This window comes from Microcaecilia unicolor, chromosome 2, assembly GCF_901765095.1.
Source record: "Microcaecilia unicolor chromosome 2, aMicUni1.1, whole genome shotgun sequence".
Classification (NCBI taxonomy): Eukaryota; Metazoa; Chordata; class Amphibia; order Gymnophiona; family Siphonopidae; genus Microcaecilia; species Microcaecilia unicolor.
The window spans coordinates 294,784,301-294,808,333 of record NC_044032.1 but is presented as its reverse complement, the minus strand read 5'-3'; the positions used below and the strand labels follow the sequence as shown (position 1 = coordinate 294,808,333).

General features: G+C 41.2%; 1 protein-coding gene across 7 annotated transcripts in view; it reads right to left on the bottom strand.

The window, feature by feature from the left end:
* Positions 1-2,079: 2,079 nt before the first annotated feature.
* The window catches only part of NFIB (nuclear factor I B), a 547,227-nt gene continuing 525,273 nt past the window's right edge, over positions 2,080-24,033 (bottom strand). For 6 of the 7 annotated variants that reach the window (XM_030194287.1, XM_030194283.1, XM_030194285.1 and 3 more), the window contains one exon: positions 2,080-5,938. In XM_030194287.1, coding sequence (XP_030050147.1) covers positions 5,809-5,938 — 130 coding nt within the window. In that variant the 3' untranslated portion in view covers positions 2,080-5,808. The remainder of the gene's footprint in view (positions 5,939-24,033) is intronic. The other variant, XM_030194289.1, reaches the window with a different exon arrangement.

Below are 24,033 nucleotides of genomic sequence, written 5' to 3'. Positions count from 1 at the left end.
CATTCTGTCAAAAATACAGTAATATAAAGACTGGCTTTAGTGTCACTAGCTTGCACTGCTTTCCATTCTGTGTAGGCCACCTTTAATGTATTTTACCATGCAAAAAAAATAGTATATCAGGCTTAGTTTGACACACTAATATGCTAGTGACACTGAAGCCTGTTTCATAAATTCAACATACATTACAATTGCAACACACAAATATTTCTAAAGAGTAATAACTAGTGAACCATTTTATTATAAAAAAAAAAAAACTACTTACAACCGTTGAAGAAAATAAATGCAACAAAACTGTGTAAAAATTGACCATTACCAACTCATCCCCCTCCCCTATTTTACCGTCAACAATGTGACCAACAGAAGTGTGGCATGGAAACAGCACAAAGAGTTGTCATGGCAATAAGTTTGGCTGATGCAAAGGTCATTGTACAGGGTCAAAGGCAAAAATCAGTGGTCCAAGCTAGCCTCCAACTGCAGTGCTCCACCATGCCCACACAATTATTTGTGAAATTAGAAACAATAAAAAAAATAAAAATAAAAGCAAGAAACAGGGGAATTAGCAGAAAGTGCAAAGAAGGCGGCATTCAATTTTTGTATGGCTCCTTCTATACAAATGAATGTTCAGTTTGAGCTTTTCCTGTTGAACTTGTTTAGCCTGTACATTTAAACATTTTCTAGGAAAACCAATAAAATTAATATAAACAAAGAGTCCAGGAAGCATGCAGCTGGTTATTGAAGACCTTGCTAGAAAATATGGACTATACTGGATGTCGTGCTCAGGGCCTAACTGCCAGCAACATTATAGAGTTGTATTTTTCTCTTGTTAATGAATACTGTACACTGAATATGGGATAGCGCTTTGCGGGCCTTCATAATTTCACACAGTACATACAATTTAGAATCTAGGTAAAGAACACACACTGGTGTCACAGCTGAATACATCCCTATACAAACTCTTTCCATGAAGTCCTTATCAAGCAACAAGGTTCGAATCCAAAAACCCTTCTCCCTGAGGACATGGTGATATGAGACACATAATTACTGGTTTAAGTTCTTTGCTTTCTCATGAATGCTCTGTGAACCTAATCTTAAATACCACATGTAACAATCACAAAATGTTTTCTTTCTAAAGGCCACATATACTAATAAAAAGACAGTGTTGTTTCCAACGTCCCAAAATGTTCTGAAAACCAACCTTTCCAATACTAAATACAACAAAATAACCTTCATAAAATATAATTTTTCTCCATTTACAATTTCTTTTCAAGGATTAGAAACCTATACTTTTCAAGTATAGGAACCTGTGAAATAATTCCTAAGAAGGACAGGATTTTTCAATACATAAATTAAGAGACTGGAGAGTTTTAACTCAAGTCCAGTTTCTATGCAAGGAATATTCTTGTCTTACTTTTAAAAAATGGAAATAAAATATATCCCCATTACAAATGTTAAAAAGTTAGCTTTACAAACAAGGGTACTTTAATTAAAAAAAAGTTCTTAACAAAACTATACAGCATACAAATTACTGTCTACCAGATAGGCGGTTCATTAAAAGGAGCATTTGCTCTCTCTCTGCTTGCAGCTACATAGACTCACTCGCAAATTGTAATGAAGCTGCCCACCCGAACATCACCCCACAACCATATTGCTATAATTAATATTGTTTTCGCCATGTCTTTATGTACAGTTTCCTTCACTGCTTTATTTTTGTTTTCCTCAGTTAAGCCTCAAATTTTCATGTCACTCCAGGGGAAACACGCTTCAGTGGCACTGCCAAATGACCAGGGCTGCAAAGCAACTGAACAAAGCAAAACAGTGCACATAGAACGGGGTGACTTGATTTAGTCAGAATACACTTCCTAGTGAAGGAGGAGGCGGAAGACTGGATTTGAGCTGCTTGAACACCTTGCTTAGGGCCCCCGTTTACTAAGCCAGGCTAGAGGTCCGTTAGTGCTTTTAGCGTGTGCTAACCATTAGTGCACGCTGTGTAGGCGTCCACAGTATTCCTATGGGCGCCTACACAGTTAGTATGTGCTAATTTTGTGCATGTGCTAAAAACGCTAGCGCACCTTAGTAAACAGGGCCCTTAATCAGATGAGGGTACAGAGAAGGGGAGGAGTCAAATTACCATTTTTTGTTTGTTTTCTATTTTCTCTAAATCGAAGCAGGCTTTGCTACTGGAGAGTAAAAAAAAAAATAAGAAGAATCCCATAGAGGAAGAAAGAGCCCTGTTCAATAATGCTTTTTCTCAATTTTAGATTATAGGACACCATGAAAAGTAGTGAACTAAATGGTCCTGCCATATATCTCACCAGACAAATTTTGCCTGTCATAGCCTTCCTTGTTTTTATTTGAGTGAATCAAATATTTAATTAGGAGCACTGATTATTACACTTACAAATGGAACTGTGATAGCCTGATTCTGCAACAAAACTTTGGAATATTAGACTGAAAGCAGAGGCAGCGAAATGGGGTGGGCTACTGAGGCCATGGCCCAACCAATATTGTGCCCAACACAGAATTAGCAACTTGAGTGCTAGGAGAGGGACCAGAAATTTCTTTCTGTGGTCCCTCCAATCAAAATTCTATTCTGCTGCCTCTGACTGAGAGTTAATCAAATACAGTTCTTCAGCACATAATCCTGGTTCATAAAAAATGTTCATCATTAAATGATGTGCTTTATTGAAACCAAAAGTTCAAACTGGTAGGGGCTCATATTAAGATCCACCACGCCTCAGTTATTCTCACATCCCATTTACTGAATGAAAGCACAGATTGTAGGGTTCAAAAAAAGAGCACATTACATAAAATTGCTTTCATTTGAGGCATACTTTCATCTAAATTAATTATGTTTCTTTCTTCTTTCATTATTGAATTGCATATATTCACAACATTCTTAAAAAAAAAAATTAAGTGCCCTTATGTATGTGTCAACATTTCAAGGGTACATACAAGTAACAATTCACACCTTAAGGTCATTATTTGTTAAATTGTTTCAGATGCTCTACTGTGTTCCCTTGGAGACAGTACATTAACTATTGAATGACAACCTTCAAGCTTCATCTGATTTTGTTCATGTTCTCACTGACATCACATATGACCTGAAGCATTCCGCATGAAGCACGAAGATACCAGAATCTGCCTATGATGTCAAATCTGAGTCTCTTGCTACCAAGGCCAAATTTAGGCCCCAAGGTGAACCAATTAAAGAATGTTAGATGCAATTAAGTACATTTTAAACAATGTCTCTTTTGTATTTTTTGCATTCAAATCATGGCCTCCTCTATAATGAACAAATAACAAATTAACTAAGAAAGAGAGGAATACTGGAATATGTCCACAGGGCACGTAAACTGTGGAAATTTAAATATCTTATCCCAAATGTTGCAAGGTTCTTTCTTCCTCACCTGAGACTTGATTTGTACAAAACAAAATGCAAACAAAATGGAAACAATACACATATTAAAAATGTACTTCCTCAAGTCAAGTCTGCCTCCAGTGGAATTCATTCATTTTATTTAAAAAAATGTTTTTTTAATCCAGAATTGAGTTCATCTTGCACCCCAGGTGGAAAATTGAAAGGAGGAAACCAATCTGAGATATTCTCACAGTAGGGCAAAAAAGTTGCTTTGCAGCCAGTGCCTGGCTAGAAGGTGTATGGCTTCACAGTTATACTGTAAAGAATTTCAATATCTTCCCACCTCCCATCTATCCCAACAATACATATATATACACTCACACACACATATATATATATACATATACATGTGTGTGTTTTTATGTATGTATTTATGTATATAAAACTCTTCTTGCCATCCCTTAGTACACAAAAGGACCTCATCACACTGCAAAAATAGCAGTACCCACTTTGGTCAATTAAAACAAAATTAACAAAAATGCATACAACATTCTTTTTTTCTTTTTTTTTTTCTTTTATATGCGAACTTACCTAGAATAACCAATACAGCTAAAAGCACTACCTACATAGGCAAAACTTGGTATTGCATAATTCGTATAAATTGGAATCTACCCCCTCTCTTTTTTTTCTCCCCACCCCTTTCCCTGCCCTCCCAAATATTAATTGGAAGATGAAAAACATGAAAGGTAAATAGAAAAAACACCAAAATACTGAAAATATTGCTGGTCGATTACAATTTTTTTTCTCTTAAGCAGTAACTATACACAGCCATGATATGCTTTTTATAAATTTGAGATAAAGGTATAACTGTTTTAAAAAAATCCAGGATGTCGCATAGGCTTTTTATTTAATACCCTCTGGAGTACAAAATATTTTGTCATAAAAATGGTAAAAGATTTTAAATGATAATAAATGCAGCAAAACAAGTGTAGTGACGTCACTTTTTTAATATTTCAAGGCAAGGCACGTAATGTGGACATTATATCTTCGTGCAAATTAGGATTACTGGAAAGAATAATTGTAATTGTTTTTGTTCTCAGCTATTTTATTTTGTTTTAAAGAGACAGAGAGGCAAAGTGTGTCAGATCATGCTCGTTACAATTCTGTCAATGCTAGAAACTTGTTGAACAAGGCTCATTTTCAGAAAGCACCATGCAAGTTTTTTTAAGCACCCCTGCAATTACATTTCCTTCAGAGTGCATTTATATATATATATTTCATATATATCTCCTATATATTTTTAGTTATCTTTATTTTTTTTCATAGATCTGGTATTCCCAGTCTGCAAGCTGTAAGCTTTTCTCTTGCTACAATGGCTTTGCCTCTTTTTTTAAAATGTATTTTGCCTCTGTAATGCAGATTTTCATAGAAATCTTTTTTTTTGTATGTGCTACAAGCTCTTCTTGCAACCAGTAAATTTTAAATAAATAAATCCTGCCTCAGCAGAGCCCAGATGCTAAACCAATATAAGTGCTATATCCGCCATTCATCTCATCCTCTAAAGTACATGATTTGTCTGGGTTCAATGCCATTCAGATCCTCTCAAAAGTGAGAGAAAAAATACATTTGTTCAAAATTCTTCAAAAATTTTATATTAGTCCCCTCTATTTAGAGTCCAAGAGGACAGGTGGACTTATAGTGATTCCCCAATATACTTCGTAAATGGCACTTGCCTGTTCTAAATGTTTTTATTGTGGGGAAGTGGAGCATAGAAGTGACTTATACTGTTGCATGAGGAGGTAACACTGTACCTACACTGAAGCTTTTCCTCAGAAGAGCCTTAACTTTGAACTCATTTTGCAATTCATACTGGGTCGTATACTAAGAAAGGCTGGGTTAAGGGCAAATGTTTGATACTCTGTTTCTTAAAATCTGTATTGGTAACTAAAAGACTATATAAACTCCATTTTCTTTTCACTTTGTAAAAATGTGAACGTTTACAAAATGGCTGCCCAGGAGCCCTATGGCCTCTTTAGCTCTGCTGCCACCTCCTAACCTTTGTTTTATGAGAATAGAACCAGGAATAGTGATCCCATGCGTAAACAACAAGAATACTAGACCGATAAAACTAGCTTATCATGCAAATATTAAGGCATCTAGAAAGTCAGTTAAAATATATTGTCATAAGAGACTGAACATCTATATCCCAGTAGACTTCAGATAACAAAGGCTAGTTTAGCAGGAGCTGTATTCTACCCATCAGTGAAAAACCATTGACCCTTTCTTGTGTCACAAAAGAGTTTCAACCGTAAAGGGAAATTAGTGATTGTAAGTGCTGCAATTGCTGGTCTGTTTTTCTTCTCTTTCTTAATTTTTTTTTTTAAATGTCCAGTCTCACTTTCTTTCTTTCTTTCTTTTTTCACTCCCATTCTTTCTCCTTCAGATTTTTCTCAGTTGCTTGTTTCTGCTTGAAGGAAAGGTTCTCCAATTAGGTTCAGTCCATAATTTTGGACATTTGTTGGCAAGATTGGAGTCCTGTTTGATACTTGAAAAGGGACTAAGCTAGCCCAGGTACCAGGACTGAAAAAGAAGAAAATAAACACTTGCTGGTTAGTTATATGACAGAACAATATTCTATTATTCTCTTGTCAACAGTGATTCTTCACTATGATTGTACTGGTCGAACATTGCAGGACATGTTTACTAAAGTGTGCTCAGCAGTTAGCATTTCAATGCACATAAGTGCGGTAACATATTGCTCAGACAGTTAGCTCACACTAATACAAATACTAACTGCGTATTGGGGCAGGAAAATGGATGCTATGGAGTGCAAAAGGGCACAGACTGTGCATTGCAGTTATTCTATGGTGCTCTTCTGCATACTGTCACTTGTGCAATTAGGGGGCAATTGTATTCCTGGGTACTTATAATAAACAGAGAAGGCACTTGGTAGGAGCCTATAATATAAAGGAACACGGCACCTACTTTCTTTATAGAAATATACACCTAAAACGTATACACAAGCACTTATACCAGCCAGTATTCTATAAGTTACACACCTGAGTCCTGCCCACACTCTGACCAGACTCTGCCTATGTGTATGCCCACCTGTAAAATACAGGCTATGGAAAATATGTGTGCATTTACAGAATAGCACTTAGGCAGAATGTTGTAATTTATGTGCATATGTGCACACATATGTGCACACATGCTATTAGTATAATGAATTACATGCATAATCAGTGTATAACTGTTTACGCATACTTTGGAGAATTACCCTGTTACCCTCGGATTCTATATAGGGCGCCTAGAGTTCCGTGCGGTTCCGCGTGTAAATCTAGGTACATTCTACAACTACGCATGTAGATTAATTGTTTTAACAAGCTAAGTGTTAACAGCTCTTAACAAGCAATAACGAGCACTAATTGGCAAAACTTTGAATTTACGTGCATACGTTGTTAGTGTATTCTGTAATGTACTGTGCCTAAATTCCAACATGCACAGGTAAAAAGTGCATGCTTAGGGGCGTGGAAATGGGTATTTTGTGAGTGTTCCAAAATGTATGCACATTGTTATAAAATATGGGCCAGTGTGCATAAATCTATGCACAGGAATTTATGCCAGATTTAGTTGCATGAACTATGCCTAAGTGTATTCTAAATACCATGTGTAGATTTATAAGTGCTATTTAGAATACACTTAGGCGTGATTGCCTAATGCGTGTTAATTTTAGGTGCCATATATAGAATTGGGCCCTTAGTGTGGGTGTTGAGAACACATGTAACATGCAGTAAAGAACTTTTTTTGTGTAGTAACTGTATGGAGAGATGCTGGGAAGTTCCCCTACGGCTAGCACACAAGCTTAGCACTTACCACATGTTAAGTTTTGTATTTAACATTCAGTAAATGCAAAACTTTACTGCACTTTAGTAATGAGGGTCCCAGTATGTTTTATACCTTAACAGGGCCGGCCCTCCTGCAGTCTATTAGTCGGCGCCCCTACCCATCCCGAGGCAGGATCACTATGGCTCCGCCCCCACAGTAGACACACCCCTTTTACCAGCCATGGCATCATTGAAAATATTACACCAGTATAGAAGAAAAATAACTTAGCACACAGACCAGGAATTAGAAGAACAGACAGCCTTGCCAACTCTGAAAAACAATGTGTTATCAACATTTCAGAATCTAACAAACCGATCCCTATTCAGACACTTGGCCTTGCAGTCACACATGTAGCACAGAGATAGCCCCTCTTCAAATTCTTCAAAAATTAACCTGAAATCCTAAGAAGTTAGACTCTGCATGCAGCACAATAACCTTCCCATCGAGCACAGCTTTGGATCTAGCTAGGACAGACTTAATCAGCATAAACTAACATATTCTACAATCTGAGTTGGACAGACTAACAGGAGTTACTGAAGTGGGAATGAGAAATAGGTGATGGTTAGGAATTGAAAGCAGGCATCTAGCCCTCCTGTCCTGTCAGTTGCTGTGTTGGGGGGGGGGGGTGGAAAAGGGTGGGTCAGGTGCAGCACTAAACAGCAGTCTCTGACAAAACAAGGGTCCAGGCTCTGCTGTGCTGTCCAGTGTTGCCAGGTGGGCGTTTTTACCGCCCAATTGGGCGGTTTTCCGTGACCCGCCACGGGAAAATTTTGCCCGTGGCGGGTTGCGTTTTTTTGGGCTCCTTTTGGGTCTTTTGGGCGGTTTTAAAAGCGTTTTTTTCGGCCGCGGGGGCGGGGTTAGTGACGTTTTGGGCGGGGTTAGTGACGTTTTGGGCGGGGCCGATGACGGGGGAGGCGGGGCCGATGACGGGGGAGGCGGGGCCAGTGACGGGGGAGGTGGGGCCGATAATGGCAGGGGTGGGGTTTGACTTTGGGCGGGTTTTGGGCTGGATTTGGGCTCGATTGGGTGGGAAAAATTTTTTCCACCTGGCAACCCTGGTGCTGTCTCTGTCTGAGCCCTCTCTGGGCAGAGGACAGAGGTTAGCTGAGCTCCCACAAGTTATTTCAGAGCCAGATTCATTTGGAGTAGTGACAGTGATGTCCTCTGACAAACACAAAGAGGATATTTCTCTGCTTGGGAGGGGGGAGGGGACGGGACAGAAAGCTGACAGCTTTGGAGCCAGACTGAGATGAGCAGCAGAGATTAGATACTCAGCAGAGCTTGATTGCTTGCAAAGTGGCGCCCTTGAAGGCAAGCGCCCCCCTGCAGTACCCTGCTTACACAGTTTGACCGGCCCTGTACCTTAAGAAGTTCCTAACAACCAGTTAGCTTTCAGCTTTAATGGATACTTCATTTTAGTAGAGTGCAAGTTGGCACTGAAAAAATGGTCAAAGGGAAAAAAAACTTTTAAAACATGCTGTTTCTTAGATGTTTTGATGGAGAACCGTCTTGCACTACAGGCCCCCAATGCCACTACAGCAGACATAAACAGAACACGGTACAAAACAACATGGTTTCATTTGTGTTTTGTCACATATTCCTTTTTCCCACTGGAACAAAAAAAAAAAATAGCAAAACAATAAATGTTAAATCTTTTAGAATATGTTCTTTTTCAAATAAATACTCAAAACCAGTGCTTCTCACCCCAGTCCTCAGGGTACAGCCAGCCAATTGGGTTTTCTAGATAGCCACAATAAATTTTCATGAGATAGGTTTACAAGTACAGCCTCCTTGGTATACAAATCTATCTCATACATATTCACTGTGGAAATCTTAAAAGCCCAACTGGCTGGGTATGCCAAGGACTAGGTTGAAGAACACTGCTCTAAGCAAAGAATATCAGCAAACATCCATCGGGGCCTTTTTGCTAAGCTGCTTTAGCTGTTTAATGCGGGCATTAGCATGAGATAACGGTTAACATAGGGGTCCTTTTACTAAGCCACAGCAAAAAAAAGTGGCCTTTGGCAGTGCAAGCACATATTTTGGGTGTGTGCCGGGCCAGTTTTTGTTGCATCCTGGAAAAGGGCCTTTTTTTAAGGGTCCAGAAAATAGACGTGTGGCAAAGTAAAAACCAACGCGCGTCCATTTTTGACCTGAGACCTGACCTCCACCCATTGATTTAGTGGTAAGGTCTCACATGCTGCCCAGGCATTAGGCATGCAGCGTGTGCACATCTTTCTAACATGTATGTAAGCAATATTACTGAAGGGCTGTCTGGCAAGGTTTGCCTCTTTGCAGATGATACCAAAATCTGCAATAGGGTAGACACCCCTGATGATGTGTATAACATGAGGAAGGACTTAGCAAAGCTAGAGGAATGGTCTGGAATTTGGCAGCATAGATTTAATGCTAAAAAATACAGGGTCATGCATTTGGGCTGCAAATACATGAGGAAACGGTACAGATAAGGAGGTGAAGAACTTTTGGGCATGAAAGAGGATCGGGACTTGAGTGTGATCATATGTAATGATCTTAAAGTGGGCAAACAGATAGAAAAGGTGACAGGGAAAGCTAGAAGGATGCTTTGGATCACAGGAAAAGGAACGGCCAGTAGGAAAAAGATGGTGATGATGTCCCTATATAAGACTCTGGTGAGACCTCATTTAGAATATTGTGTACAATTCTGAAGATTGCACCATCAAAAAGAAATAAACAGAATGGAGCTGGTCCAGCAGGCGGCTACTTTAACAGTCAGTAGTCTTCATCATAAAGCGTATGGGGTCAGAAAGATCACAATATACATACTTTGGAAGAAAGGCAGAAGAGTGGAAATATGATAGAGATGTTTAAATATCTATGTGGCATAAATGCACAGGAAGCGAGTCTCTTTCAATTGAAAGGAAGCTCTGGAATGAGAAGGCATAGGATGAAGATGAAAGGGATAGACTCAGAAGTAACCTGAGGAAATACTTCTTCACGGAAAGGGTGGTGAATTCATGGAACGGCCTCCCGGCGGAAGTGGTGGAGATGAAAACAGTATCTGAATTCAAGAGAGCTTGGGACAAGTACATAGGACCTCTTAGGGAGAGTAGATGGCATGGATGGGCAGGTTTCCTTTTACTAAGCTGCAGTAAGCACTAGTGCATGCTTATCACAACTTAAAATGGCTTACTTAATGGATGCACACTAATTGCAACATTACTGTATGGCCGTTAATAGGTAAAATAGAAAATTGGCTATATTTTGGCTGCAGTAAAAATGGTCTTAGCACGTGGGAAAGACCTGCATAAGGGCACACTAAGACTACGATCTACCACAGCTTAGTAAAAGGACCCCTTAGCTGTCCTGAGTGAATTTATCACCTATTTCTAATCAAACCTAAGGGATTCTTTTACTGAGCTGCTGTAAAAATTGGCCTTAGTGTGTCCTTATGCAGGTCTTTCCCATGTGCTAAGACCATTTTTACCGCAGCTGAAAAAAATGCCCATTTTCCATTTTCTCTATTAATGGCCATACATAATGTTGCCATTAACAGGCAGCCATTACCAAAAATTAGCAGATAAGCACTTACCAGTATCCATTAGTAGGCAATAAGGGGTCATGCGCTAATCCCACGCTAATCAGTTAGCCTGCAGTAATGTGACTATGCTAACGGATTCACGCTATCATGCCCACCCTCCACCCCCAGAAATGTCCCCTCTAAGAAAAATAAAGAAAACATTTTAGTGCATGGTTTATGTGCGTACATTGGGTTTTTACCGTACGATGCCTCTGCACATCCTGCAGTAAACCCTTTTAAGCTGCAGTAAACATAGGCCAGCACTTACCAAAGCTCAGTAAAAGGAGCCTTAAGTTTTCTACTGAATATATTCACCTAAATTTCAGAGTTTAAAAGTTATGCTCTTAAATTTAGGCCTGCCATTCATTTGGCTGGATTTATGAGCCTAAGGGGTTCTTTTACCAAGTTGGCCTTAGCATGCCCTTACACGGGTTTTCCCATGTGCTAATGCTATTTTTCCACAAAGAAAAAAGCACAACTGGTCCTTCAAGACTGAGACAACAGGAGTCCTTTATTGAAAAGAGACCCGACACGGGCCGTGTTTCGGCGTCGACGCCTGCCTCAGGGGTCCAATTTTAATTGCAAAGAGTGCAAAGTTGGAAATTCAATTCCCCAATCAGATGAATTATGGTATTGTTGCAAAACGTTGTCTCAGCTACAACAGTCAAATGCTTCGTTAAACTCCTGTCAAAACGCCATCGGTCAGATAAAAAACTGATGGCGTTTTGACAGGAGCTTAATGAAGCATTTGACTGTTGTAGCTGAGACAACGTTTTGCAACAATACCATACTTTATCTGATTGTGGAATTGAATTTCCAACTTTGCACACTTTGCAATTAAAATTGGACCCATGAGGCAGGTATCGTTGATGCCGAAACACGGCCCGTGTCGGGTCTGTTTTCAATAAAGGACTCCTGTTGTCTCAGCCTTGAAGGCCCAGTTGTGCTTTTTTCTTTGTATACTTTTTGTGTATGCTGTAAATTCCCTCTCTGTTTGCTTTGCCTCAATGCTATTTTTACCATAGCCAGAAAATGGCCAAGTTTCCAATTAATGGCCATAAGCTAATGTTGCCATGAGTGTGTGGCCACTAAAAACAATCCTGTGGGAGCACTTACCAATACCTATTTTGTAGTCAATAAGGGCTCCCACGGTAATCCTGTGGTAATCAGTTAGCCTGTGGTAATGCAGATGCTCTAACTGATTAGCGCTGGAACAACCACTCTCCACCCACAGACCGGTAGCGTAGCTAGGTGGGGCCACAGGAATCTGGGCCCTCCAAATTTGCTCTGGGTCCCTGATTGGCTGAAGACTTCATCAAGTGCTGGTCTGTGGCAGTGCCACTGCATTACCTTGCCTGCTCTCTCTTCCCCTCACGTCAGGCACGCTCCTTTTAGTGAAATTGAGAATACTCAGTTTCACTAAAAGGAGCGTGTGTCAGACATGAGGAGAATTCTTCAGCTGGTGGGGGTTCCTAAATTTAAAAGTTTAGGGAAATTTTGAGAATTAATTTAGTAACTCAACCCTAGTAAATTTTCAAAGAGGCCAATTTAAAAGACAAACTGTTAATTTAGAAGAATAAACCCCTTAAATATCAGCCTCTCAGGCTCTTTCATTGGCTTAAAATTAGATCAGCTTTTATTTTGAAATATTCGGCCCCCAGTTTATTCAGGAAATGTTTACGGAGAAGGAAAACAAGAGAAGAGGGAGAAATGGCAGTAAAGAGAAAAGGCAGAGGAAAAAAGGTTAAACAACAGTGAAATTCATCACATGGGTCCCTTTTACTAGTGCACCAAAAAGCACTGCCTCGGGATAAGTCAATCAGAGCAAGCTAATCCTGCGCTAAAAAAATAGGGGATTTTTGGAACCGGGGCGTGTCTATGGACAGAAAGAAGAAATGTCCTGTGCGAATCGAGTAGCATGGGTGCACTGCCACAGACTGCCTGATTACCGTGGGACTAGTGTGGGAGCCCTTACTGCCTAATAAAAAGGTAGCGGTATGGGCTCCTGTGGTAATGGCCATGCGCTAATTGGGAAATTAGTGTGTGGCCATTACAGGAAAAATACTGCCATGTCATAAGTGACCGCAGTATGTGGTAATCCATGTGCTACAAACAGCGCCAGCCACTTTCAAGTGTGGCTTAGTAAATGGGCCCCATAGTTTTCTTCACTTTTTTTCAGAGTCAAATTTGGATTTTTCTTTCAAGTAGTACAAACCCTAGCCTCTCAGGATGGGAATTTTATTAAATAGAGGGTTCAATATCTTTTAAATTTAGGTTAACGATGTACCAGTACTCTTCTGGTTTGTTCAGCATGTCCATCTTCCCAAATGTTATAGTAATTTAGAGGTTTCCAATGGCACTATTACATCAGGGCAGTGAAGAAGGGCATCTGTCTACAGCATGCCTGTGACAAATTCTTTACAGAAATGTATATGTAGTATATTATTGTCATCTTCTTTCCAACTTCTGTCCATTCTTATTTATGTATTTATTTTCTTCCTTTTAAAAAAAGGAAGGATGGCCTAGCATTAGAGTACCAACATTTTTTTGCTAGAAAACATAACGAAACAGAAAATCAATGTAGAAAACTATGCAATACTTGCATATAAATCATTAAAATCTCCAACTCCCTTATATAGTCACAATTCGCCTGCCACAAGGCCCCAAATCTCCACCTCCAACTAAAAACTAGAAGGCATCACCAAATTATAATGTTTCTTCAAACTGCTACAGTCTGACACATTTCTAATCCTTCCTGGCTTCAGCATCCACCACTGTAAAAGCTCTTTCTGTTAGCCATATACCAGACCAAATAATGAGGTCTTAACATGTTTCCTAAAAGTTCTGCACTCTGATACCCCTTTAATATCTCTCCAGAGAAAGTTCCACAATGCCACACACATACACACACAGCCACTTTGACATATTCTAAATCAGCATTTTTTAAGCAGTGTGCCACGGTCCCATCCCCAGTCAGTGACCTGGAAGATTTCTTCTGTAGCGACTGGCAGCAGCAGGCAGCAATTCAGACAGCCTGCTAGACCACCGAGTCTTCTTTCTGACATAACTTCCCACTTTCACGTAGACAGGAAGTGTCAGAGAGGGGGCTCAGGTTAGTGCGAGCAGGCTGTCTGAATCGCTACCTGCTGCCGCCAACCTACAGAAAAAAAGGTGAGGCACACATATTCTGTTTTATGGCAATAATTATGCAGGTTTACAGTAGGAACATATAGCACTACTGTATAACAAAAGTACACTGATTGACTGTGCTAGAGCACTCTGCATACCTATTCCTCAGGATCGTTTATTGGTTTTTTCATACCATCTTTGCAAAGCAAGTTGAAACAATTTACAATACAATATATAAAAAATTCAGTAGACTGAGAAAAGAGCTCCCTAAATTATAGGACAGAAAACACACTCTCCAATCACACAAGAGACAAAGAGGGGCATTTTCAAAAGAAACGTCTAAGTTGGGATTTGGATGTCTTTGTAAAACGTCCAGATCCGGAGGCGGGGAAAAGCATATTTTTGAAAAAAGATGGACGTCCTTCTTTTGTTTAGAAAATACCAAGGGCGTCCTTAGATTTGGACATGTTTGAGTTTCAGCGATTTTCGAAACCAAAGACATCTAAGTAAAAAAAAAGTCCAAATGCAAGCCATTTGGATGTGGGAGGAGCCAGCATTTCTAGTGCACTGGTTCCTCTGACATGCCAGGACAGCAATTGGGCACCCAAGGGGGCACTGCAGTGAACTTCATAAAATGCTCCAAGGTACATAGCTCCTTGTGTGCTGAGCCCCCCAAAACCCACTACTCCCAACTGTACACCACTACCATAGCCCTTAGGGGTGAAGTGGGGCACCTATATGTGGGTACAGAGGGTTTCTGGTGGGTTTTGGAAGGCTCACTGTTTCCTCCACAAATGTAACAGGTAGGGAGGGTATGGGCCTGGGCTGCCTGTCTGAAATGCACTGCACCCACTAAAACTGCTCCAGAGACCTGCATGCGCTGTCATGGACCTGAGTATGACATCTGATTCTGGCATAGAGGCTGGCAAGTAATATTTTTAATGAAGTTTTTGAGGGTGGGAGGGGGTTAGTGACCACTGGGTGAGTAACGGGAGGTCATCCCCAATTCCCTCCAGTGGTAATCTGGGGCACCTTTTTGTGCCTTATTCGTAATAAAAACACGTCCGGGTGAAAACGTCCAAGTGTTAGTCATGAACATCTCTGTGTTTTTCCATTAAGGCTCAAAGACATCCAAGTCTTAGGAACACCCAAGTCCCGCCTTCACCACGCCTCCGATACGCCCCCTTGAGATTTGGACATCCTTGTGACAGACTTTCGCTAGGGACGTCCAAAATCGGGTTTCGATTATACCGATTTGGACATCTCTGAGAGATGGACATCCAAGTACCGATTTATGTCAGAAGATGGACATCCATCTCTTTCGAAAATGAGTCTGAAAATCACACAATCAAAAAAAATCATAATAGATCAATTAAAACAAATTAAAATAATATATAAATTGAGATATTCCTCCCACTGCAGAAAACCCTGCTCAAAGAGTGTCAAATGCTAACTGAAAAAAATATGTTTTAAGAATTGTCCGAAAGAGGGGATAAGATGGTGTTTTGTCATCTTCTGTTGATATCTCTAGCTCTGTGGTCCACCATGGACAGGAACGTATGTACAGAAACACTGCAACTAGCATGTGTTATTGTATTGATAATCTACTATAATAAAACTCACCCTCAACGTTCTGAAGACAACGTTCTGAAGTCACTCAGTCACTCCCTGAAGGGTTCATGGATTCATGGTGGTGAAGCCACAACACTGACCATGTCTCTCTGTCCCACCCTCGCATGACGGAACAATCAGAAAAAACACCCTCAACATTCTGAAACACAAAGGACCATCACAACACCGTTCCCAGGCAACACTAGGCAATGTAAGACGGACCAATCAGAGGAAACTACGTGACAATAAGGGAGGAACATTCCCCAGCAGAATGGCTCATTATCTGTGCAGCACGGAGAGCACAGAACCACCGCTGGAACGAGAGAAGAATATTCCTGCTGTGGGTATGTGCAAAAATAGACCGGGGGAGGGGGAGGGAGAGAAATTTTTAAATGCCTAATGCCAGTACTGAAGAGTGCCAGAGGGCCTATAGCACAGACTATATTTGGGATCGCTTGACATGGAGTCAGAGGAGCCGGAAAACAACGTGCCCATCACCATCTGGGACGTGGGCAAACAGGACAAGCTGCGGCCCAGCTGGAAGGATTACCCGCGACCCAGCCAGCAGCAAACAGCGACCAAGGAAGGGGGAGGAGTACTCCATCCCTGCCTACGAATCGCTGGAGAATGGCTGCCAAACTAACGAAACAACCGCACACCGACGCACCACCTCCATCATTCGAAAGGCATTCACTCTTTCTTCAACAGAAATGCAAACTAATAATACAAAACAAACAAAGAATACATGGTTTCTCAGGCGGCTGCAGATAACTCCTCACCCCCTTCCTCTTCCCCTTTTGCCGAAGCGGCCAAGGACGTGCCCAACCATCCCCAGCCTCAGGTAAGCTGTCTCCCACCTCGGGGATTCCCCGAGCACCCGGAAAAAGGCGGCGCTGATTCCTGCAGCACATAAATGTACCAGCATTCCCCTGCAGCCAGCCTGAAATGGACCAAACATACCGGATCACCCCCCAACGGCACGAGACTGTGCTCTTCTCCCTTCCGCCAACTTAAAACAACCATCCCCGTCCTCAGGCAAGCCATCACCCACCTCCAGGATGCCCAGAACCCCAGCCCAATGGAAAAAAATGGCGCTGCTTCCAACAGCACATTTCTCTTTCAGCATTCCCCTACAGCAGCCCTGAAACGGCCAAAAAATACAGACAAAGAACGTGCTCCTCTACCTTCCGCCCATCTAAAACAACACTGCTGCCTCAGCACAACACAAAAAAAAAAACCTGGAAAAAAAAACAACACTCAGCAAAAGCTAACCCCCCTACAACCACATTTACATTTCACCAACAGAAAGACCCCCCTCCACAAACCTCCTTGACAGACAAAACCACACACACACACAATACAACAGAAACACACCCTCAAAGCCACACACCAATCCAACCCACTTTGCCAGCACAGCACATCCCCCAACCCCCAAACAAAAAACAAACAAAAAAAGACACACATCAACAACCTGCACACACACCGCACCCTCACACACTCACACACACACACACACACACACACAAAATTACTCTGTGACACATACACACACACACACACACAAAAAGCCACATGCTAGCGCCCGTTTCATTGGTTTCGGAAATGGGCCTTTTTTACTAGTATCTTTATAAACAGTAGCAAATGTTTGTTAAATGATAAAATATATCCTTAAAAAAACTGATGGTGTGCCTTGACAATTTTTGTGCCTTGTAAGTGTGCCGTGAGATGAAAACGGTTAAAAACTCACAACTCTAGATAACCCTGCCACGACAACCTCTGGAATAAACAGCAACCTAGCATGTGATGAATGGAGCTTCCTTCCCAGTACAGACTGGGCTAAAGTCTGAGATAAACACAACAGCCTCATACTGGGCAATACCTTAGAGGTCAGCATCAAGATCTTGAAAACAAAGTTGGCAAGCAATGAAAATGATTGCACAAAATGCCTTTGGAAAAGAGCTCAGCAGCTGTGTTTTGGATCAGCTGAAACTTAGCCAGTAATGGTTTAGGCAGCCCCAGGTACAAAGCATCATTCTAACTTACTAATCACTCATCAACACCTGTGCCATTGCTGCTAGATCTTTCGCCCTTAAAAACAGCCTGATTTGCTGAATTAATTGTAGCTGGAAAAACGCAGCTGGACAGATTTCCAAAATCTGAGGGCCATAGAAAGAGTGGAATCAGCTACTAAGAAGAAAAGGTAGCTTTATTCTGGCTCTGTATTTATTAGTTTTTCTTTCTGTTGAAAAACTATTGAGCATATTGCTATAGCTCTGCTCTGCCCGTCTTCAGCTCTGGAAAGATCTATGCGGATATCTCATTAAAATAGATGATAGGTTTCCTAAGAATGCACTTTTAACGCATGTAATCTCCCTGGGCAATTATATAAGCATCTACTAGAGCATGTAATTTGCGTTTTATAGACTCTAGTGGCTTATAAAATTACCCCTCCCCCTCCCCATTAGTCAATGTGTATAAAAGTGGGGTGTATATGCAAAAACAAAAATCTTTGTTTCATTTAAGAATAAACTGAAGACACATCTTCTTCAGAAAGCTTTTGGAGTCCCAGATACTGGGAGATGAATGGCAATAACATTTTTAACATGCTTTGTTGTTTCTTTGTTTTTTGTTTATTACTATATATTTTGTAGGATTGGCCTTGAAATGGTTGTTCTGTCCTATATATTATTCGAGTTCCTTTTCAGTGTTATTTTGTGTTGGTTAGCTTAGATCAGTGAACCAGTAAATTTTAAACAAACATAAACAAATAGACATAAATATTTCATTTTCACTTTCTTTCTTTTTTTATCCCTAGATTTATATTGAATATTTTTAATATAACAAAACCAAAAAAATCTCAGTACAAAAGCCCCCTCATTCTATAAAGTGCACAAAAGAATTTTTAAAATAGTTGTATTCTTGTATTAATATTGTCTTATAATGCTTCTTCTTAATTTGACACTGAGCTTTCTTGGAAAATGTGGGGTAGAAATGTCATACTAAATAAATAAATAAATAAAATGTGAGGAATTTAACAAATAAGTTCAATTAGACCAAGGCGTTACACGTAGGTATGCACATAAGTTCACTTACTGCCCTGTTTACTAAGCTGCACTGTACACGCGCAAACATTTTAGCGTGTGCTAAAAATTAGCATGCACTAATGCTAGAGACATCCATAGGAATATAATGAGTGTCTCTATCATTAGCGCCCACTAAAAAGTTTGCACGTCTATAGCGTGACTTAATAAACAGGGCACTTAAGCACCTAACGCCTATGTTTACTAAGAGGCACTATGGGCGTGTTAGCATTTTTAGTGCATGTAAATGGTTTACGTGTGTTAAATGCTAATGTGCCCATAGAAATGTATAGGTGTGTTAGCGTTTAACGTGCCTTAACTTTACAGGTGCGTTAAAAACACTAACGCACCTTAGTAAACATACCCCTAAGAGATCTAGAAATTTACTGAAGACATTTCTTTTTAGAAAGTAGTTTTAGGAGCTTAAATTAATGATTTGTTTTGGGCTGGTTTGGTTTGGGGGTAAATTTCTGGAGAATACTTCAGATTCTTTTTTGTTATGCGCATTGGACTTGGTGGTTACTGCGGGATATAAGACTGTAATGTAACTGTAAGAGGGGCATTTGCATCAGGCCATGGACATCTTGCCAAGCAACACGCGTAACTTATAGAATACTGCACATTTCATGCACAAGATGCCACATAACTGCCAACTTAAGCTAATATTCTATTAACATCTGGCATGTAAAGTTGCAGTTACAGAATACCAGCATAGTGCTCAGATTTTTTGCACCTAATTTTTAGCACCCTTTGTAGATTTGCCTCCTAAGTCTACAATAAGCCCATTCTCCCACAGTGAGTTGAAAAGAAACTATGGGCCCCTTTTACTAAGCAGTGGTAAGCCCAACGTGGGCTTACCGCTCGCTAAACAGGAAGTACCACCAGACTACTGCAGCAGCCTGGCGGTACTTTCCACCCCTAACACACTGTCATATCTGACGCTACAAAAATATATTTATGGGCCCCTTTTACCAAGCTGCAGCAAAAGGGGGCCTGCACTGGTGCCAGAGAGAGCCCCTATATTTTTGTAGCGCCAGAGTGTACCCAGCGATAATCGGGGCAGTGATGTGCGCTGCCCAGTTACATAAGTACATAAGTACATAAGTAGTGCCATACTGGGAAAGACCAAAGGTCCATCTAGCCCAGCATCCTGTCACCGACAGTGGCCAATCCAGGTCAAGGGCACCTGGCACGCTCCCCAAACGTAAAAACATTCCAGACAAGTTATACCTAAAAATGCGGTTAGTGTGAGAGCCCTTACTGCCACCTCAGTGGGTGGTGGTAAGGGCTCCCCCCCCCCCTGAAATGGCCGCGTGGCAAGTGCTTTACTTGCCGTGCGGCCATTTTTTACAGGAAAGAGAGACTTTCCTTTTACCCGCTGCGGTTAAAGGGAGCCTCGGCACGTGTGAAAAACACACACCGACGTCAGCGCAGGCCCCCTTTTGCCGCAGCTTGGTAAAAGGGGCCCTATATATTCAGAAAGAACACAATCTACCTATGTATTTCTCTGGGTAGAATCTTAAGATCCAAGGCAAATTCCATTTAGAAGAGATGCAGAAAACGCACCACTGTCACTGCTTCACGCTGAAGTTTCAGATCTGCATTTACTGTTACATTTCTGTCAAGAACTGAAAGATTCTACTCTTTGGAAAGAAAGTGTGGTAGTTATCCTTAATCTCTGATTTTGGCCAATCCAACCTGCGTTGTTGTCTGCTCTTTGCATGAAATCCCTCTGCTTGAAATTCAATAATATTAGAGGTCCCCAACTGGTAGTGTAGTCAGATGGAACTGAAGCCAGTTCATACATGAAAAATTACCCAATGTGATCTAAAGAAAGGACTGTGGTTCATAAAAAAAAAAAAAAAAGCAAAAAACTGACAAAATCCCTCATCAAAAAGGTTTAATTATTTCACCATATCCCTTCATGTTCCCGCACTGGTAATCTTGAACAATGAAAGGTTTGTTCATTATTTCATATTACCTCCATTTTGGGCAGTATTGAGTAAAACGCTGAGAAGGAATCATTGCTAAGACTAAGCCAAAAGGTAACAGAGAAAATGTATTATGAGTGCAGTTGCCCAAGATATGTTATGTTCGTTAGGGATATGCAGAGGGCAAAATGTTTCGGTTTGTTTCAGTTCATTTGGGCTTTTTTTCTCGCTTTTTAATATTTTTCTCAATTTGGTTCAAACATTTGTTTTAAGAAACACTTTGAATATATATTAATCAATTTGCTCCTGTTAATTCATAGGCAAATATATGTTAAATCATTTAGTGCTCACTGAGGAGTCCTTTTAGTTAACATAAATTAATGTGCCCTCACTGAGTACAGTAAGTATTACCGTGGTGGTGTGACCTTTAAGTGCGCTACTTTACACATTAACTGCATGCTGTGTTGGGTAGTAGGAACTGGGTGGGTTATGGGTGGCAAATGGGAACGGATTGCACACTGCAGTTAGCAGTGGAAGCAACTTGGGGAATCAAAAGTAGAGTCAGTCAATAAAAGTTGGAACCAGGAGAATCAAAAAAGCTGGCTCTGTATTCAATAATTCACTTGGAAGCAACTTCAGTGAAGCTCAGCGAGACGCCCTGTGACTTACGTCTTTTTTAGGATTTTTACTCACTGAGCTTCACTGAAGTTGCTTCCAAGTGAATTATTGAATACAGAACCACTACTACTACTACTACTATTTAGCATTTCTATAGCGCTACAAGGCGTTCACAGCACTGCACAAACATAGAAGAAAGACAGTCCCTGCTCAAAGAGCTTACAATCTAATAGACAAAAAATAAAGTAAGAAAATCAATCAATTAATGTGTACAGGAAGGAGGAGAGGAGGGTAGGTGGAGGCGAGTGGTTACAAGTGGTTACGAGTCAAAAGCAATGTTAAAGAGGTGGGCTTTCAGTCTAGATTTAAAGGTGGCCAAGGATGGGGCAAGACGTAGGGGCTCAGGAAGTTTATTCCAGGCGTAGGGTGCAGCGAGACAGAAGGCGCGAAGTCTGGAGTTGGCAGTAGTGGAGAAGGGAACAGATAAGAAGGATTTATCCATGGAGCGGAGTGCATGGGAAGGGGTGTAGGGAAGGACGAGTGTGGAGAGATACTGGGGAGCAGCAGAGTGAGTACATTTATAGGTTAGTAGAAGAAGTTTGAACAGGATGCAAAAGCGGATAGGGAGCCAGTGAAGGGACTTGAGGAGAGGGGTAGTATGAGTAAAGCGACCCTGGCGGAAGACGAGACAGGCAGCAGAGTTTTGAACTGACTGGAGAGGGGAGAGGTGACTAAGTGGGAGGCCAGCAAGAAGCATTTGCAGTAGTCTAAGCGAGAGGTGACAAGGGTGTGGATGAGGGTTTGGTAGAGTGCTCGGAAAGAAAGGGGGCGGATTTTACGGATGTTGTAAAGAAAGAAACGACAGGTCTTGGCAATCTGCTGGATATGAGCAGAGAAGGAGATAGAAGAGTCAAAGATGACCTCAAGGTTTCGAGCTTAGGAGACAGGGAGAATGAGAGAGCCATCAACAGAAATAGAAAACGGGGGGAGCGGGGAGGTGGGTTTGGGGGGGGGGGGGAAATGAGAAGCTCGGTTTTGGTCATATTTAATTTCAGGTGGTGTTGAGACATCCAGACAGCAATGTCAGACACCATGCTGAAACGTTGGTTTGGTGCAAGGTGAGATATCAGGGGTAGAAAGTGTAGATTTGGGAGTCATCAGCATAGAGATGGTAGGAAAGCCATTGGGATGATTGATGAACCAAGGGAAGAAGTGTAGATAGAAAAGAGGAGGGGACCAAGAACAGAACACTGAGGTATGCCGACAGCAGAGGGATAGAAGTAGAAGAGATCCACCAGAGTGAACATTAAAGGTGCGGAGGGAGAGGTAGGAAGAGAACCAGAAAGGACAGAGCCCTGGAATCCAAGTGAGGACAGGGTATCGAGAAGTATGCTGTGATCGACAGTGTCAAAAGCAGCGGAAAGGTCAAGAAGAATGAGGATGGAATATTGACCTCTGGATTTAGCCAGTAATAGGTCATTGGAGACTTTAGTAAGCGCAGTTTCGGTTTGAGTGGAGAGGGCGAAAACCAGATTGTAGTGGGTCAAGAATAGCATATGAGGAGAGAAAATCAAGGCAGCGGCGGTGAACAGCATGCTCAAGTAATTTGGAGAGGAAAGGAAGGAGGGAGATGGGTCGGTAATTAGAGGGACAAGTAGGGTCGAGTGAAGGCTTCTTAAGGAGAGGTGTGACCACAGCATGTTTAAAGGCAGCAGGGACAGTCGCAGTGGAAAGTGAGAGGTTGAGAATGTGACAGATAAAAGGAATAAGAGCAGGTGAGATGGCATTAAGAAGGTGGGTGGGAATGGGATCAGAGGAACAGGTGGTACATTTTGAGGAAGAAAGGAGAAGTGTAGTTTCCTCAATAGTAACTTCAACACCCGCAATTTTTATACAAGAGATCTTACCCCTGAAGCAGGTGTTGTTGTATGCCAGAAACACAGCGTGTCGGGTTTTCCCCTCATTTACAGTTGATGAGTCAAATAAAGAATCATCTGTTTCCAACTTTTATTGACTGACTCTACTATTTGATTGACCATATGAGTATATGGCAAAGAGGCATAGTCTGATGTGTTTTGAGTGGGGCTAAGTGAAGCCATAAAACATGCATGTATTTCCCATTTCAGACGGGGAATGTATGTCTATGATCTCTGACGTCAACACTGGGATTGACACCTGCTGCCTAGGCTTTGTAAAGGTGCTTGTTTTGAGCAGATGGATTAGGGGAAGTCACCTCCTTAATCCCCTACTGCCCCCCCCCCCCCACACACACACACACACATACACTAAATTGATAATGCCACATGATTGCAGGCTCTGCACCTAATTGTGAGAACATAGAAGTATAAGTTTCCAAAATGACATAAATATACATCTTAGGGAGTCTTTTAATAAACTGCATGAAGCATCTGGTATGAGTTTATTGTGCAGTAGACTATTAGTGGGGGGCCCGTGCTAACCGCTACTGTGCTTTAAAACTAGCAGCATGGTAAAATAAAATGTGAACTAACTTCTTAACATGGGTAAGGTATAGAAGCCAGGAGTGAGGTCAGAGGAGTGGCTAATTGTGACAACTAGCATGTGATCAGTACCAGGTGCTAGTTGCCATGACTGATGATAGTATGGTTGCACTTGGTGCCAATTTATGATTTTTGACTTCTTATTTTGATGTAATTAAAAAAAAAAACATATGGGGTTTATTGTTACCTGAATTAGCCACTGCTAATAGTTATTGTAGAATGGGTGGGAAATGGGGTGGAATTGCATCTTACAGTTAATGCTGATGTAGTAGTGTTAGCTAAAGCACATCACTGTCAGAAGCGGAGCCAGGTTGACAGTGCAAGGGGAGCGAAAGTGGTGCAA